We start from the raw sequence: 17,265 nt of genomic DNA, 5'->3' as shown, positions 1-17,265 counted from the left end.
AGTGTGGTTATGAGGAGTTTTACTGTTTTGAATGTGGCTGTGACTGAATAAATGTGGAACTAGTCATATCACCATTAAAACCAGCCATTCAGAACCAAACCAAACAAAAAAAGACAGAAGTTAGGGGAGAAGTTTTTATACAGAAAGAACTGGAACGCAGAGCAAGGAAATTGTCTGATTTGCGATAACTTAAATGGTCATCTTATTTGAAAAAGCTTAGTTGTCTGTTTGTCATCAGATTAAGAAAACTGCTCTTTACCAGTATCTTTGAGGTAACTCATTCAGTCAAAAATCCCGAAATGCTAAAACCATTGGGTGAAAAGTTGTCAGGAAACCTACAGTTTTAGAGTATCAACACACAGATCAAAAGGAAAACCTTCCTTGACGGTGGAGAAATCTGACACATACTGCTTTAAACTTAAACAACCCCAATAATGGAACAAAAACTATCACTGTGCCTTCTGATGTGAGGTACTGAGAAGACCAACAGATCACTTATAGGGCTCCTGCCAAAAACGCTTCATGGAATCTAACTGTGAGCAAACAATCAGGTAAATCAATGAAGGATATTCAGTACGACAACTAGCCTGGCTGGATATGTCAATGTCACAGTGGACAAAAATCAAACAAAAACCCAAGTAGACTGTCTGCAAGTAACTTTCAAATAGTTTAAGGAGAGAGACTGAGGGTGGGGGGTGGGCAGGAGAGAGACTATGCTAGAATCTCAGTCACTGGTGAATTAGGTCAAGGGTACATGACTATATTTGTCTATAGTTTTGAAATTTAACAAATCATTGAGGGTTTAAACAAGCAAATCAATGAGATTTAACAAAGGGAGGGAGATATTGTGCTAAATTAATAAATTTAAGAAGCATAACAATAAGACATACTGGGCATATGCAGTCCCAGAGTTGGTTATTAGTTAGGGCAAACTAGTCAAAGGACACTTTCTGCTTTTTTTGGGAAAATGTGAGTGGTTATGATTTAGGATTAGATGAGATGAACTTTTCCGAAGAGAAAAGAGTTGAAATTTGACCAAAAAAAAAAAAGCAGGTTACCAAACAGTATATACAGTATGATTCCATTCTGGTTTACCCACCACCACCACACCCACCCTTCCCCACCCCCTGGCACAAACACGCCCCTCACATGATCTCTGGGGGATAGAAGTGTGATTTAAAAAAAAAAATTTTTTTTTTAAATATTTTTAAAGATTTATTTATTTCAAAGAGAGAGAGAGTAAGTGAGCACAAGTGGGCGGAAGGGGAGAGGAAGAGGAAATGATCTCAAGCAGACTCCCCACAGAGCATGGAGCCCAATGCGAGGCTCAATCCCACTACCCCGAGACCAGGACCTAAGCCAAAATCGAATTGGATGCCCAACCAACTGAGCCACCCAGACGCCCCTGTGATATTTTAGTTTTGCTTCTATGAATTTTCTAATTTTCTCTAAGTCAATTAAAATGATCACAGAAAAGGTCTTAACACAATTATAATTATATATTTAATACCCACAGTATAAAATGAAGCTTAATAATTATAAATAGTATCCATACCAATACTTAGAATGTATCCATAAATATATGAAATACAGATATATTTGGAAATACATATACAACATGATCTTCATGGGCTCGCAGTCAGCTTGAGATTCTCACTCCCTCTCCCTTTGCCCCTCCTCTGGCTCGCTCGCTCTCTCTCCCCAATAAATAACTTGAAATACTTTTGTTAATTTCACCAATTATAAAAGTACATTCATGAAAAAAACTTTCCCCAAACCTTTTTAATGTAACACAAGAGATGTGACTTTTTTTTAAACATTTTTATTTATTTGATGGAGGGGGGCAGAGAGAGAGCACAAGCAGGGGGAGCGGCAGGGAGAGGGAGAAACAGGCTCCCCGCTGAGCAGAGAGACCAACATGGGGCTCGATCCCAGGACCCTGGTATCATGACCTGAACCCAAGGCAGACGCTTAACCGACTGAGCCACCCAGGCGCCCAGAGATGTGACTTTTTTATTTTTATTTTTTTATTTTTTTAAAAGATTTTATTTATTTATTTGAGAGAGAGAGAATGAGAGACAGAGAGCATGAGAGGGGGGAGGGTCAGAGGGAGAAGCAGACTCCCTGCCGAGCAGGGAGCCCGATGCGGGACTCGATCCCAGGACTCTAGGATCATGACCTGAGCCGAAGGCGGTCGCTTAACCAACTGAGCCACCCAGGCGCCCGAGATGTGACTTGTTTAAAAAGGTGTACAATACCATTGAAACTACTAGAGAAAAAAGTCAAACCCCAATAATAAACTCCATGCTAGTACAATTTTACTAAAAATGTGCACAAATATTGGGGCACCTGGGTGGCTCAGCCGATTAAGCGTCTGCCTTCGCTCAGGTCATGGTCCCAGGGTGCTGGGATCAAGCCCCGCATCAGGCTCCCTGCTTGGCGGGGAGCCTGCTTCTCCCTCTCCCTGCTGCTCTGTTACTTGTGCGCTCTCTCTCTGTGTTAAATAAATAAATAAAATTTAAAAAAAGGTACACAAATATAAATTAAACTTCCTGCTGGCAAGCATGAGAGAAAAACAAACACTCATTAACTAACCTTTCTAAAATTCACTGGAAAATGCCGAGACATTTTTGCTAACATAGTGGGAGAAAATAGGTGTCAAACACACCATTTTCCTCCCCCTTTTCCCTCCATGCTCCCAAATCTGTTTCAATCTGAAACACTTCTTAAATTCTGGTATGATTGGAGGAATGTTTACAGTCACAAGTAGAGAGACAAAAACAAACAGCCGCCAACTGGCCGAACGAAACGTCTACTGACAGTGCCCGCTAGCCTACCAAAACTGAGACCATCTCTTTAATACAGAATGGTATATGGGCTGAACACATTTCTGTAAAGAGGGGCATAGGATCACAAGAAAAAAACAGGTTAAATCCTAACTGGTCAACCCACTGGTCTGCAGTCTCTACTGCCCTAGGTAATCCTAGGAGATCGCCTTCTGGGTGCTCAGAGTGGCCCTCAAAGCCCACCCGCCCGCCGCGTGCCCCGGCGGACCGCCGCTGGGGGGCGCGCTACTACTCACAGCAAAGGTTACTCCACCAGGGCATCGCGCGCCGCCAGCCGGCAGAGAAGCGCTACAGGGGCGGGGGAGACCCAGACTTCTCCCAGCTGCCCCATCGCGGAATGGACACTGGTGCCGCTGACGAGGGCGCCCTCTGGGGGCCACCGCGTGCGTCACAGAGGGCACAGCGTCCTCGTGGCCCAGGGGCCCAGCGCTCTGACCTCACAAGCCTGCAAGGAGAGCGCCCCGGGGGTCCTGTGCATCGCTCCAATGGGTTTCTTCAAACGTAAGCACACCCAACGTCTGAAAATCATCATGGCTAAATGACTGCCAAACTGCTAGACCTCAATACTGTTGGATTCCTGAGCTGCCTCTCTGATCTGTAACACTGCTTGGTGGTAAACTCCAAAATCGCAATGCATAGCGATGGCCCAAGGGATAGCGGGACCCTGCACATGGCATGGTTTGTTTGGTTGTAAGAACTTTAATTTCTTGAGTTTATGCACAAAAACTGTGTACCTCGTGCACGTTCCCATTACAGAGCTCACTTAGAGTCACAATGCCTTAGGGCTTGAAGGAAGAATTCACCTTGTACTTCCAACCGGGGAATAAACGGACTTCAAATATGGTTATGTGGTTATTGCAAAATGGTACAACCACTTTCGAAGACAGTTTGGCAGTTTTCCCACAAAACTAAACATTTTCTTACCATGATACAGCAACCCTGCTCCAAATGAGTTGGAAACATGTCTACACAAAAACCTGCATATGAGCCGCCTGGGTGGCTCAGATGGTTAAGCGTCTGCCTTCGGCTCAGGTCATGATCCCGGGGTCCTGGGATCGAGTCCTGCATCGGGCTCCCCGCTCGGCGGGAAGCCTGCTTCTCCCTCTGCCTTTCTCTCTCTCTCTCACTCTGTCTCTCATGAATAAATAAATTTAAAAAATCTTTAAAAAAAAACCCTGCATATGGATATTTATAGCTATGTTTATAGTTTTAGTCATATTGCACACACTTGGAAGCAACCAAGATGTTCATTATATGAATGGATGAGTGAATAAACTATGGTACATCCAGAAAATATAACATTATTCAGCACTAAAAAGAAACGAGCTAGCAAAGCCATGAAAAGATATGGAAGGACCTTAAATGCATTATCACTGAGTGAAAAGAAGCCTGTCTGAAAAGATTGCATACTGTATGATTCCAACCATATGACCTTCTGGAAAATGCAAAACCAGAGACAATTAAAAAAAAAAAAATCAGTCCTGCCAAGGGTCGGGGAAGGAAAGAATGAATAGACCACGGAAGATTTTATGGCAGCAAAACTAGTTATCCCTTGAACAACATGGGTTTGAACCATGTGGGGGTCCTTATACGTGGATTTTTTCAATAAATACAGCACAATACTGTAAATGTATTTTCTCTTATGATTTCGTTAAAAGTATTTTTTTTCTAGCTTACTTTATTATAAGAATAGAGTGGATTATATATATAACATGCAAAATGTTAATCAACTATTTATATTATCAGTAAACCTTCTAGTCAACAGCAGGCTAATAGTAGTTAAGTTTTGAGGGAGTCAAACTTTGTATTTGGATTTTCAACTAGTAGGCCCCTAACCCCATGATGTTCAAGGGTCAACTATACACACACTATGATACTCTAAGGGTAGATATGTATGATTATTATATCATTTGTTCAAAACCCACAGAATGTACAACACCAAGAGTGAACCCTAAAATCAACTATGAGCTTCAGGTGATAATATGTCCATGTCGCTTCATCAGTATCACTCTGGTGGGAGATGTGATAGTAGGAGACACTATGCATGTGGGGGGGGCAGGGCGCATACAGGAACTCTGTACTTTCCACTCATTTTTGCTATGAACCTAAACTGCTCTAAAAAATACAGTCTAGTGCACCCCCGCCCTCTGCCCGCTGCCCCGGCTCCTCCCTCCTCTCGAGCTTCTCCCCGGGGCGGCCGTGCGGGAGGGAGGCCGAGATGGCAGAGGGGATCGCCGCCTGGTGGCGACACGACCTTCGGGAAGATCATTCGCAAGGAAATCCCAGCCAACGTCATTTTTGAGGATGACCAGTGTCTTGCTTTCCATGACATTTCCCCTCAAGCACCAGCTCATTTTCTGGTGGCACCCAAGAAACCTGTATCTCAGATTTCTGTAGCAGAAGATGATGACGAACGTCTTCTTGGACACTTAATGACTGTTGGCAAGAAATGGGCTGCTGATCTGGGCCTGAAGAAGGGTTATCGAATGGTGGTGAATGAAGGTTCAGATGGGAGACGGTCTGTCTGTGATGTTCATCTCCATGTTCTTGGAGGTCGGCAGATGAATTGGCCTCCTGGTTAAGCATGTTTTAGGGATAATTTTCCCTCCTCTGGGCAATGGTCAATATTTCCCAGTTCCAGTATGTTAAACAGTATACTTACTTTTGTCTGTGTATGGAGATTGAGGAAATAATTTTTAAAACCCATACATAATAAAAGACAATGTTGCATGGTTAAAACATAAATAAATAAATAAATAAATAAATAAATAAATAAATAAATAAAACAGTCTATTTTCTTAAAATGGTCACAAGACTTGGCCAGAGTCATAGTAGGGGTGTGGCATCTCTGGTGGGCCAAAGGCTGGAGGGGGAGCATTAAATAGGAACAAAACAAAGTTTGTCTTTTTTAAAAGAAAAATTAATTCCATATACTTTCCAAGTGCTAAAATGCTTTATTTTCCATAAATTACATTTTATAATTTGTAATTGCCATTTATGACGAGGAAAAGTATTGAGACATGTCAACTCCCATTCTTAGTAGATGGAAAAACTGCTATTATGTCTGATGTAAACAGCACTTTAAATTCTATTTCAGTATAAAAAAGCTGTTTTTGATGGTTATAGTCATGCTATTAAAAAAAAGAACGAACACATATATCCTCCTCACCCACTCAGATAGTCAAAAGATCGCTCGACCATCACTTTGCAACCATTACGGTAAAAACTGGATAAGGCAAGAATCTATGGGTGTTAAGTGGGGGGATGGGAGAGAGTGGGCAGGATATTTACGTGCTTACTAGTTGTAAGGGTGGGGAAACCAGGCAAAACCTAACACCAACCTCCATTAGGGCCAGATGCACATTGTGTGTAAAACCTTCACAAGGATACAGCAGCATCTGTGGCTAAGAATGCATAACCTAAAGTGAAAAAGGAAGAAATAAACATAAAGGAATGCAGTGGAAATGGGGAGAGGAGAGCTAAATGCTTCAAACATGTCAATGTCTCGGGGCGCCTGGGTGGCTCAGTCGTTAGGCGTCTGCCTTCAGCTCAGGTCATGGTCCCAGGGTCCTGGGATCGAGCCCCGCATCGGGCTCCCTGCTCCGTGGGAAGCCTGCCTCTCCCTCTCCCACTCCCCCTGCTTGTGTTCCTGCTCTCGCTGTCTCTGTCAAACAAATAAATAAAATCTTAAAAAAAAAAAAACCAAACATGTCAATGTCTTAAAAAAACAAAGACTATAGAAATGTTCCAGATTTAGGGACACCTGGGTGGCTCAGTCAGTGAAGCGTCTGCCTTCAGCTCAGGTCATGATCCCAGGGTCCTGGGATCAAGTCCCGCATCAGGCTCCCTGGGAGCCTGATTCTCCCTCTGCTGCTCCCCCTGCTTGTGCTCTCTCTCTCTCTTTCTCTCTGACAAATAAACTATTAAAGAAAACAAAAAGAAATGTTCCAGATTAAAGAAGCTACAGAATGTAACACATAATACCTGATCCACGGATGGATCTCACAATGCAAGGTAAGAAATGCTAAAATGGACATTGTTAAATTAGCTGACAAAATTGCAATAAGGATGATAGATTCTACACAATTATTGTAATGATGTAAATACAGGACACTGATACTGTATTATGGTTATAAAAGGGAATATATCTCTTCTTAGGAAAGACACGCTTAACTATGTATGAATAAATGATGTGGATAACTTATCCTCAAAAGCCTCAGACAAATTTCTATCTCCTGCCTAGGTAAGAGATAACAGGAAACTGTATGCTGGTTTGTTTTGTTTTCCAACAAATAATGAAGCAAATGAAGTACAATGCTAACAATACATGAATCTAGATAAACGGTATATAGATGTTTCTTGTACTTCTTTCTTATTTTTGCAATTTTCTCTAAGTTGAAAGTTACTGTTTTAAAAAATCACCCAGGGATGTGCGAGATAAATAAAGGTGATTAAGAGGTACAAAATTCCAGTTATACAATAATCATGGAGATTAAAAGTACATCACAGGGAATCTATGGTGATAGATGGTAACTACACCATCATGGTGAGAAGTAAGTAATGTAGTATAGAGTTGTTGAATCACTATGTTGTACGTCTGAAACTAAGATAACGTTATAGTTATACTTCAATTAAAAAACACTTCGGAAGAATAAACAGGTGCAAATAACTAATAAAAATACAGAAAACAACAAAAATGGAGAGGGTGGTGGTTGTAGAAGACATTGGATCTTAACCTCACATCACAGACCATACGTTTTATCAATGTATTTTTTAAAGATTTTTATTTATTTATTTATTTATTTATTTGATAGACAGCGAGAGAGGGAACACAAGCAGGGGGAGTGGGAGAGGGAGAAGCAGGCTTCCCGCTGAGCAGGGAGCCCGATAAGGGACTCGATCCCAGGACCCTTGGGACCATGACCTGAACCGAAGGCAGACGCTTAACGACTGAGCCACCCAGGCGCCCGAGAATGTTTTCTTCTGGCTAAGTTATTCAATAGTTTTCAAAATTGTGATATAATGGCCACAAAATTTATTTTTACGTCCTCCTATTGGTAAATAATTTCTTGGTCCAATTTTTCATCATTACGCTCTACAATAAACATTCAGGTGTATAAATCACTGTCCAAACCCCTGAGCAAGTGTTTGAACAGAAGAGGGCAGTATTGAATAGTTTTCAACTCCGCCAGGCTAGGAAGCCTTGCAAATTTCCTAGACCTGGGCCAGAAAACGATGCAAAAACCTACCAATCCATAAAGCTTAGGTGCCTTTTCAAATTCTCTATAGCTGAATGCCATATTGTACTATGTGTACCTCTGTGACTCCCAACATAGATACTAAGGAAAAAAACAGGGCACAGACATCTTTAGTTGGCTCCCTCCCTCCCCTGTTCTTTATTTGCACCCCATGAGGATCTAGACCCTTTACCCCATTTTGGACCAAGTATGGGTCAAACAGGACTGCAGCCCTTGTTTCTGTGTTGCACTCCGTCCCCTGCTTTTCCAGGCCAGCAGTATGCAGTACGTTTCCCAGGTGCTTGGCAGAAGGGGGAGATCTCCAGAAAAGACCATCCTCATTCCCATCTGGGTTTTAGTTTGTGGTTAGCAGAAACTTTTTCCCAGGCATTTTTAGGCGCTGTCCACATGCTGGTTCTTTTTTAAAGATTTTTATTTATTTATTTGTCAGAGAGAGAGAGAGCACAAGCAGGGGGAGCAGCAGAGTGAGAGGGAGAAGCAGGCTCCTCACTGAGCAGGGAGCCCGATGCGGGACTCAACCCCAGGACCCTGGGACCATGACCTGGGCCAAAGGCAGACGCTTAACGACTGAGCCACCCAGGCGCCCCTGCATGCTGGTTCTGAATGAGTTAAAGATCATAGCCTGGTGAGCAAACCTGCTGGCCCGGTTTGGCAGGGTTGCTGCTGCAGTGGAGGCAGTAGGTGAGAGACAGAGAAGGCTGGTGATGATAATACCTTCTAGGAAAGGGCCGCATTCACCTCCCCAGATTCGCACAGGAAAATCCATTCACAACCAGACTCAGAAACGTTTCATTAATAAATTTACCTCCTCTGCTATAGTTTTCAACACATCAGCTCCCTCTAGTATTATCTTAGATTTGTCGGACTGAATAAGAAGAGGACAATCAAAAGGCCTGATCATCTAAGCATCACTGATTCGGGGGTGCACTTTCTTGGTACCCAACAAGTCCTTCCCCAGAAACAACTGATTTTAGAGTAGGCCTTTCTGACACAACATGTAAGTATCACTCATGGGGGATTTAGAATGATCCAAATTATCCACTTTGAAGAACACTGCTATCAATCCAGCAAGATTCCCAAATGCCCATAAAGTCCAAACACAGGGCTCATTTACCCACTGCTGTGGTGACTGGGCTCGAAACTCCACATTCTCACCCAGAGTCAAAGATCACAGAAGGCTTGGAAAGGGAGCCGGTCTGCTTTATCAACAGGAAAAGCCTCTGAGAGATAGAGCTGGCAGATGCTGGTGCCCCCCACACCCCAAAGCCATTTAAAAGACTACAGTCCTTACCTTGGTCCACACACTCACGAGCCCCACACTTCCCACCATGTTGCCCGGGACATGGTTTTGCTGACATATTTTCCCACCTCACCATCAGTGTAAACAACACCATAGAATTCTTCCTTCTCAAATAAACAGTATTACAGAAACCATGCATTTCTATTCCCCCTTTCTGGGAGAAGACTCTAATCATATGCCTGTGTGAGAATACACAAAAAGTATTTTTAATGATGTCTCAAGACGAAAACTTGAATGGTATAGAAATCCCACTTTGGTAGAGAATCATTAAAGCTTTTAGGTGTTACCTTCTTTTTTTTTTTTTTAAAGATTTTATTTATTTATTTGACAGAGAGAGACACCGCGAGAGAGGGAACACAAGCAGGGGGAGCGGGAGAGGGAGAAGCAGGCTTCCCGCCGAGCAGGGAGCCCGATGCGGGGCTCGATCCCAGGACCCTGGGACCATGACCCGAGCCGGAGGCAGACGCTTAACGACTGAGCCACCCAGGCGCCCCTAGGTGTTACTTTCTAGAAAACTGCTTAATCTCCAGATAAATGTCCAGTTAGTCAACCCCAATTTATGAAATCAATCAAAGAGATCTCTAAGGTGCACGGACAAATTTACATTTTCCTTGTGAAACTGTCATCATCCGCCTACTTCCCAAGTTTCAAGAGGCACATAATCCCCTCCCCACCCCCAAAGTCAAAGTACCCTCACGGAGGCTGTGCTCCACACAGACCCCCCACCTCCAAACTCCACAAACGCAATAAATAGTTGCAGGTCCGAAACCTACAGGGTCTGTTCTCACTCTACCAAATACTTAAAAGAGATTAAGACATAAAAAGTATACTTGTTTCTTCTACTGTGAGATGTTTAAAAGAAAAAAAAAAGACAAGAAATATGTCATATTATGTACTGCAAAATTTTAATGCTTTTATCCAAGCGTAGCTCTCCAGGTCCGTGGCACAACGGCAGTCGTTTTTGTCAAAGAAAAAGTGCAATATTGCAAAAACTACAACATTAATTTTTTAAGTTTAATGTAACCAGTGCGCTCTGTTCTGCAGGCACATCAGGCCTGCTTGCTGCTGACATCTGGATCTGGTTAACTTTCTCCTACGATCTGCAGCATTGTCCTGGATTTTGTCCAGAAATTCTCTACATTCTAAATCCATCCCTTATATCCTACACACCCAACGCCCCATGTTGTCATGCTCGTTAACCACAAAACCTCGAAGGGGAGATGTTAAACCAGGATTAAAACTCAGAGAAGCAGAACCCCGTGTAGGAGGGGTATAGGTGACGGTCCCCATGTGTCCCGACCTCAACAGTGATGCTGAATGGTCCCTCATACATCTGGCAGACATACAAAAACGGGGGCACTACCAGAGCCATAGTAAGACCCTTTACAAAGTACTCTACAGCTGTGCTTCTTAGTAGCTGAGGAACACCAAGAAAAACTGAGTTGTCATCTGTATTTATTTTTTAAAGATGTTATTTATTTGACAGAGAGAGACACAGCGAGAGAGGGAACACAAGCAGGGGGAGTGGGAGAGGGAGAAGCAGGCTTCCCGCTGAGCAGGGAGCCCAATGTGGGGCTCTGGGGCTCGATCCCAGGACCCTGGGATCATGACCCGAGCCGAAGGCAGACGCTTAACGACTGAGCCACCCAGATGAGTTGTCATCTTTAAAAGGGGGTTAAACACCCACTTTGTGCAGGGTTATTGTACGGAATAATGAGAATGGGCACTCAGTAGGTGGTAGTTATTACTCTAGCAGGTATGAGGGTACTCATTTCAATGTCTCACAAGTCTCTACAACTAACCAGCCTCCTTGGCAGACAGACGCAGCCACGCGGAGGTATATGTATATTTTTTTTTTATCTTGTCAAAAGACCTGCATAGAGAAAGGCAATATAAATCATCTAGAACTTGCCTGAATGTTAGAGGACTCTTACAAAGAGTAATGCTGCCCTAATTCCCCAGGATACTCCACAGTTAGTCTCGATAATGTGAGTTAGAAAAAATAGGGTACATATTTTCAAAGTATCTTTCAAAATCCAGTAAGCATTTTTTTTCTGGCATACCATTAACAGGCTGGTTGGGGAGACGACACCTCCATCATCCTATGTGATCACTTACTTTCTAGTTTTTGTTTTGTTTTGTTAATTTATTTAAGTAATCTCCACACCCATCATGGGGCTCGAACTCAGGACTCGGAGATCAAGAGTTGCATGCTATTCCAACTGAGCCAGCCAGCTGTTTGTGCCTTTTTTTTTTTTAAGATTTATTTATTTATTTGTCAGAGAGAAAGAGATCGTGTAGCAGGGGGGTGCAGCAGAGGGAGAGGGAGAAGCAGGCTCCCTGCCCACCAGGGAGCCCGACTCGAGGCTCAATCCCAGGACCCTGGGATCGTGACCTGAGCCAAAGGCAGATGCTCACCCAACTGAGTCACCCAAGGTGCCTCCTATTTTCCAGTTTGTAAGCTAAGTATTACTCATGTGATGTGAGGTTGAGATGTCAAGAAAGACCAAGTGTGTATGACAATATGCCATCATTTCATAATTCAAGTTCTGCTGCCTTCATTTCAATGGTCAGGGTGGGGGGGAGTAGGGTGGGGTGTAACAGTCCTGTAAGTGACAGCATTTCCTTACTTTCAGAAAAGGAAACTCGTTCTGAAGTACAAAAATATTATCAGTCTGATCCCTTCCTGTTCACTGTGAAATTTAAATGTTCCAAGCATAACATAACACCGAAGAGGACTAGAGTAACTCTCTTTCACATTATTTAGATGAGTAATCTGATATTTAATTAACATTTAATGCCACTTTAAAAAGCCTTTGTTGCTTTTCAAGATTCTGACCAACTAAAGACTGGTCATTGTAAATCTTCCTCATCAGGATAACTTACAGAGGGGGAAAAAAATGACAGTTCAAACTCCCTTGGTCCACGACAAAATTTGCTGTTAATCAGTATTTCTGTGCACTTTCTTATTATACTAGGGAAAAGTACCAAATTTTGTCCATCCTCCATACCAGCCTTGTAATGGAAGAGAAACTGAGAAAGCAATAGATCTAGTTAACTTGAAATTACCTGAAAAATGAGACCATCCTTCCAACTGTTTCCATTCGTCAGTCCGTTGGGATGATCTGAATCAATTTTTGAAAGCCCTCCAAATACCCCAAGTTTCTTACCTCTTAACTATCTCTAAAAAGAAACACCTTTCTTTCCCATAAGAAACTCAGCATGTGATAAAGCAATCAGGGAATGAATATAAGAAAGATCACGCTATACACAAAAAGCACCCAGAAGAAAGTTACAATCACTGAAGACCCAACCCCTAGCCGTGACACCCCACAAACCACACTCTCAGGCAGCCCCTCCCAGGGTTTGGCATGGCTATGTTTCATTCAGAGAAAAAGTAATGATCTGGAAAAAATGAAACATTTTTGTTTTAATTTATTTTATTTTGTACAGTCTATTTAATAAGAGATTCTAGGTATCTCATAAACATTCCTGCTATACAAATGGTAGAAAGGCTTATGGCATTAATGTGAGGAAGGAAATCTCAAAGTAAACAAGCTAATCTATAGGAAGTGAGAGATATTTTTAGTTTTGCTAAACTTTCACATTCATTTAAAATTCCACAGAAGAACCAGGCTTTGCAGGAGCCATTTTATTGAGAAAAATGTGAAGTCTAGAAATTCTATACAGCATTTTTACGAAAGACGGAGATCTGATGAGCAGTGATCTCCAACAATTAGAAAACAGCAGGTCTTAGAAATCTAAATTAGCCAATGGGCGTTTATGCTTGAGTGGTACAGGGAGAGAGGAGAAAACAGGCAGGCAAGTTCCTAAGGAGTCAGGCTACAGCAAAATTGTATAAACAATCAAATACCAAGTTAGAAGAGCTGTCGGTGCTTTCTACAACTCACTTGCTAAACGTGCGAATTAAATATTACAATTCATACTTACAGCCAGATTTCTAGAAAGCGTGTTTTAAAAACATACATTTTTACTATTAGTGCCTAAATGTGGTTACCTGCTAGCCATCAATTTTACACCAGGTATTCGTTAAAACCACCATTTCAACCAGAGCTAACATCTTAGTCTCCTAAATCACCATGTGCACCTTCACTGAAAGTTTCTAATAAGCAGGTCAAAATGCCAAATATCCTAATTTTGCAAAAACAGGAATTTACTTTTTTAGGACTACAACCAGTGATTAGGCTTTCACAACCTATCTGCAAGTTCACCCCAACTAACACGTTTCTTCCCCCCTCCCCAAGCGCCCCAAATACATTCAAGGTCTCCCCAAAGTATAGTCAGGAAGATTCCTGCGTAGGCAAAAGGAAAACGCTGGGCGTGTTGCGTTCTTACTGAGCCAAAGAGAGAATGCTCTTCTGATTGGAAAATCAGCAAACACAGAAATGAATGCCAGCGTGTTCAGCCAGGGACCTCGAAGCTCTCTCCACCCAAATGCAGGTTCCAGGGAAGGAAGCATTTATTCCACCTGCCACGGCGGGGGAACACAACAGCCTGGCTCCTGCCTTACCTGTGATTGTGATGATCCCCAGCATATTTAATAGCACACCTCCAGATGACAAGAACAGCTGGTCCTCGCCCTCCTTCGGCGGTTGGCTGACGCAGCCCGGGATCTTGCCAACCCCGTGCAGTCTGGCTGCGATCAGAAAGAAGTGCGCGCCAAGCCACCCCCAGAGGATTAGGGAGAATTAAAAGTGCCTTCGGAGCCGCAGCAAAAAGAAGCAAAACGAGACCAAAGATGCATTTCCCCGGCTAATTATAGGAGAACCCAGCCCCCACCCCCACCCCCGCCGCCCACCCAGGCCCCGCCCCCTGGCACCGCGCGCGAGTCATGTGTTTCATTTTAAAGAAGAGGAGCCCTCCCTGGAGCTGGTCTCCGCTAATGGTCAGCGAGGCTCTGCAGAGAGACCCAGGGAGGGTTTCAGAGTTGCTGGGCTGAATAACCCAGAGTCAGCAACATTTTATCTCAACTGTTACTTCATTCCTGGCGCCGATGTACTCTTGCGTCTCAGCTTTCAGCTTTACTTAAAGCAAATAACGGCACAGATACTACGTTCTACGACCACTGTTTTTATACCGCGCGTTCTGTTCCTTGTTTGTGTAAAGGCTGACGAGGTGCAAAACACGGTTCGCTTTTTAGCACCTATAGGATTTTACATTTTCACCACCTGTTGGACACACACGGGCTGCACTGAACTGAGGGATGGCAACTGATCTCCGTTGTCCCATTATTTCAAGTCCTTGAGAAGGGTGTTACAAGGCAAACCTTGTGTCTTCAACGCTGAATCAAGGCAACTTGTAAAAAGCCCAAATACTGGAGCAGTAGGTGTGGGGTTTCTTTGTTTTGTTTTTTGTTCATTTAATGGTACAAGTTAACTAAATTTTTAGATCAAACTAGGCCATATTCCAAAATATAGACACTATCAAAACTCTAATATTCAAGCACACGGCATGGAAATCAGTCAGAAACCATATCAAACTTTCACAAAATTTCAGACAGCATTCTCAAATTCTTTCTTCCGGAAACTTTAGAATGTTCCATATAGAGACACAAGGTAGGTAGGTGATAAACAAGTCTTACAATTTTGGCATGCTTTTGTATGTCAATGTTCTGTGAGGGGAAGTCCATTGAGGCCCCCTGGCTTCCTCCCCCTTTCACCCTTGTCCCTATTTATCACTTCATGCCTTGCCTGCCTCACCTCATTACCACGGGCTCTCCCCCTAAGCAAACAAAAGAAACGTTTTACCACTGCTTTTCTCTTCAGACGGAGAAGCTCAGGTCTTATTCATTACTGCTTAGGGGGGCAGAGAGCCCTGGGGTGGACCTGAGTGGGTGCAGTAAAGAGAAGGGTGGGAGAGAAGTATCAAGAAAGAGCTGAGCACAGGGATGCTGGCTGGCACCTAGTTGCTCCTTCTGGCCACCAGGAGGCGCAACGCACCAGGGTCAGGCAAAGATGAGCAAAGTTAAGGAGGCAGTGTAGCTAGTAATCAGACCGGGTTACAAAAACCAGCTTCAGCCTCTCTGTTGACCCGGCTTCCCTCTTCTATTCCAGAGAACACCCAGCCAGGTGGTAGATGCCCCAGGGAACGGAGTGATGAGCTCCCTGTCCTGACACCTGTGATCTGATTCCCAGGGCAAACCACATCCTAACCTTGCATCTTCCCTAGAGGACTCTTAACTGGGGTTCACAAATTGCCTCAATTATACCGAGAGGCTGGTGTGTGTGAAATACTGCTGGTGGAATGGTCCCTCTGTAGTCCACACAGCTAAGTGGTCTGCATTTCTCCCCTGCTCCCACATGCGCCCCCAGCCCCGGGCCTGGGGAGTCCTGGCTATACAGATCATGGATAAAAGAGCCTCTGGAGGCTGCACTGGTGGTCCACATTAAATGACTGGTCTACAGCCTTCCCAAGCATGTCTATCAGCCCAAACAGTGTGTCCCCAGGTTCAGTCCACACCCGTTCCCTGAGCTGTCCCAGGAGTCCCTGGCTACCTCAGGGATCTGGGGTCTCAGTTCTGCCTCATTTCTCGGCACCAGCTGTTGGGGACAATACATGGCCATCCTCTGGTGCCACCTCTGAAATACACCTGTTCCACTTATGGGCACGTCTGTCGATTCTGACCTTGCTTAACTGTGCTACCAGGTCCTTTCCTTCCTAGAAGCCTAAGAACTAACAAAACCACAAACAACAGCTGCTCCACTGGGCTGGACTGGGAGAAATGTCATTAGTTACCAATTTAAGGCCCCAAATAAACATTTACAAAGATAGACGTATTGCTGTGTGATTCTGTTTAAACTTTTTTCTTTTTAGGACATTGGTAAAGACACTGACACATCTAGGGCGCCTGGGTGGCTCAGTTGGTTAAGCGACTGCCTTCGGCTCAGGTCATGATCCTGGAGTCCCGGGATCGGGTCCCGCATCGGGCTCCCTGCTCGGCAGGGGGTCTGCTTCTCCCTCTGATCCTCCTCCCTCTCATGTGCTCTCTCTCTCGCTCATTCTCTCTCTCTCAAATAAATAAATAAAATAAAATAATTTAAAAAAAAAAAGACACTGACACATCTAATCTGGCATTTCTAAAGAAGTAGTTAAAACCACAAGGCAGAGCAAGAGATCATCAGGTGGCAAGTAGCTGACTCTCTCAGCAGAGAGTTCTCCTTGGATGTCCACCTCTTAAGAGTAAGCAAGGACAGGGTTGCCACCTCTGTGTGTCTGCATTTACAAAGAGAAGTCATCCACGAGGGAGCTCTGTCTAGCTACAAGCTCAGAGTACACAGCAAGAGACCAGGAGAAGGGCAGGACAGGGATGATAACTGAAATGAGAATGAGAAATACTGTATTTGAGGCTTATGAATTTGAATGACAGCTTAATGGCTTTGTAACAAATAACCCCATTAAAAATGTGCAAAAGATCTAAGTGGACATTTCTCTAAAGTACATACACAAATGGCTGATGAACACATGAAAAGACACTCAACATCATTAGCCATTAGGAAAATGCAAATCAAAACCACAATGAGATACCATTTTACACCCATTAGGATGGCGACAATCAAAAAGATGGACGGTAACAGGGAATCGAGAAATCAGAACCTTCATACATTGTCAGTGGAGATGTAAAATGGTGCAGCTGCTTTGGAAAACAGTCTGGCAAGTCCTCAAAATATTAAACATAGAGCTACCGTATGACCCAGCAATTCTACCCCTAGATATATAGCCAGGAGAAATGAAAACCCGCATCCATGCAAAAATCTGTACAGGAATGCTGATAACAGTATTCATTATTCATAGTAGCCCCAAACTAGAAACAACCTGAATATCCATCAACTGATGCATAGAA

The 17,265-nt window shown here is 43.5% G+C and overlaps 1 protein-coding gene across 3 annotated transcripts in view; it reads right to left on the bottom strand.

Annotated features, from left to right (window-relative positions):
* AKAP12 (A-kinase anchoring protein 12) overlaps positions 1–17,265 on the bottom strand; it is a 94,779-nt gene that overhangs the window by 9,700 nt on the left and 67,814 nt on the right. The window contains exon 1 of one of the 3 annotated variants that reach the window (XM_025866331.2): positions 13,936–14,150. The exons of 1 other annotated variant lie outside the window; for it this stretch is intronic. In XM_025866331.2, coding sequence (XP_025722116.1) covers positions 13,936–13,960 — 25 coding nt within the window. In that variant the 5' untranslated portion in view covers positions 13,961–14,150. Of the gene's footprint in view, positions 1–3,082; positions 3,216–13,935; positions 14,151–17,265 lie in introns of those variants that run through there. One more of the 3 variants, XM_025866330.2, reaches the window with a different exon arrangement.

The sequence above is a fragment of the Callorhinus ursinus genome, unplaced genomic scaffold, assembly GCF_003265705.2.
Source record: "Callorhinus ursinus isolate GAN/ISIS: 27379988/994484 unplaced genomic scaffold, GSC_fseal_2.0 scaffold6, whole genome shotgun sequence".
Lineage (NCBI taxonomy): Eukaryota > Metazoa > Chordata > Mammalia > Carnivora > Otariidae > Callorhinus > Callorhinus ursinus.
Note: the sequence above shows the minus strand (reverse complement) of the source record. Positions and strands in the feature narration are given on the sequence as shown.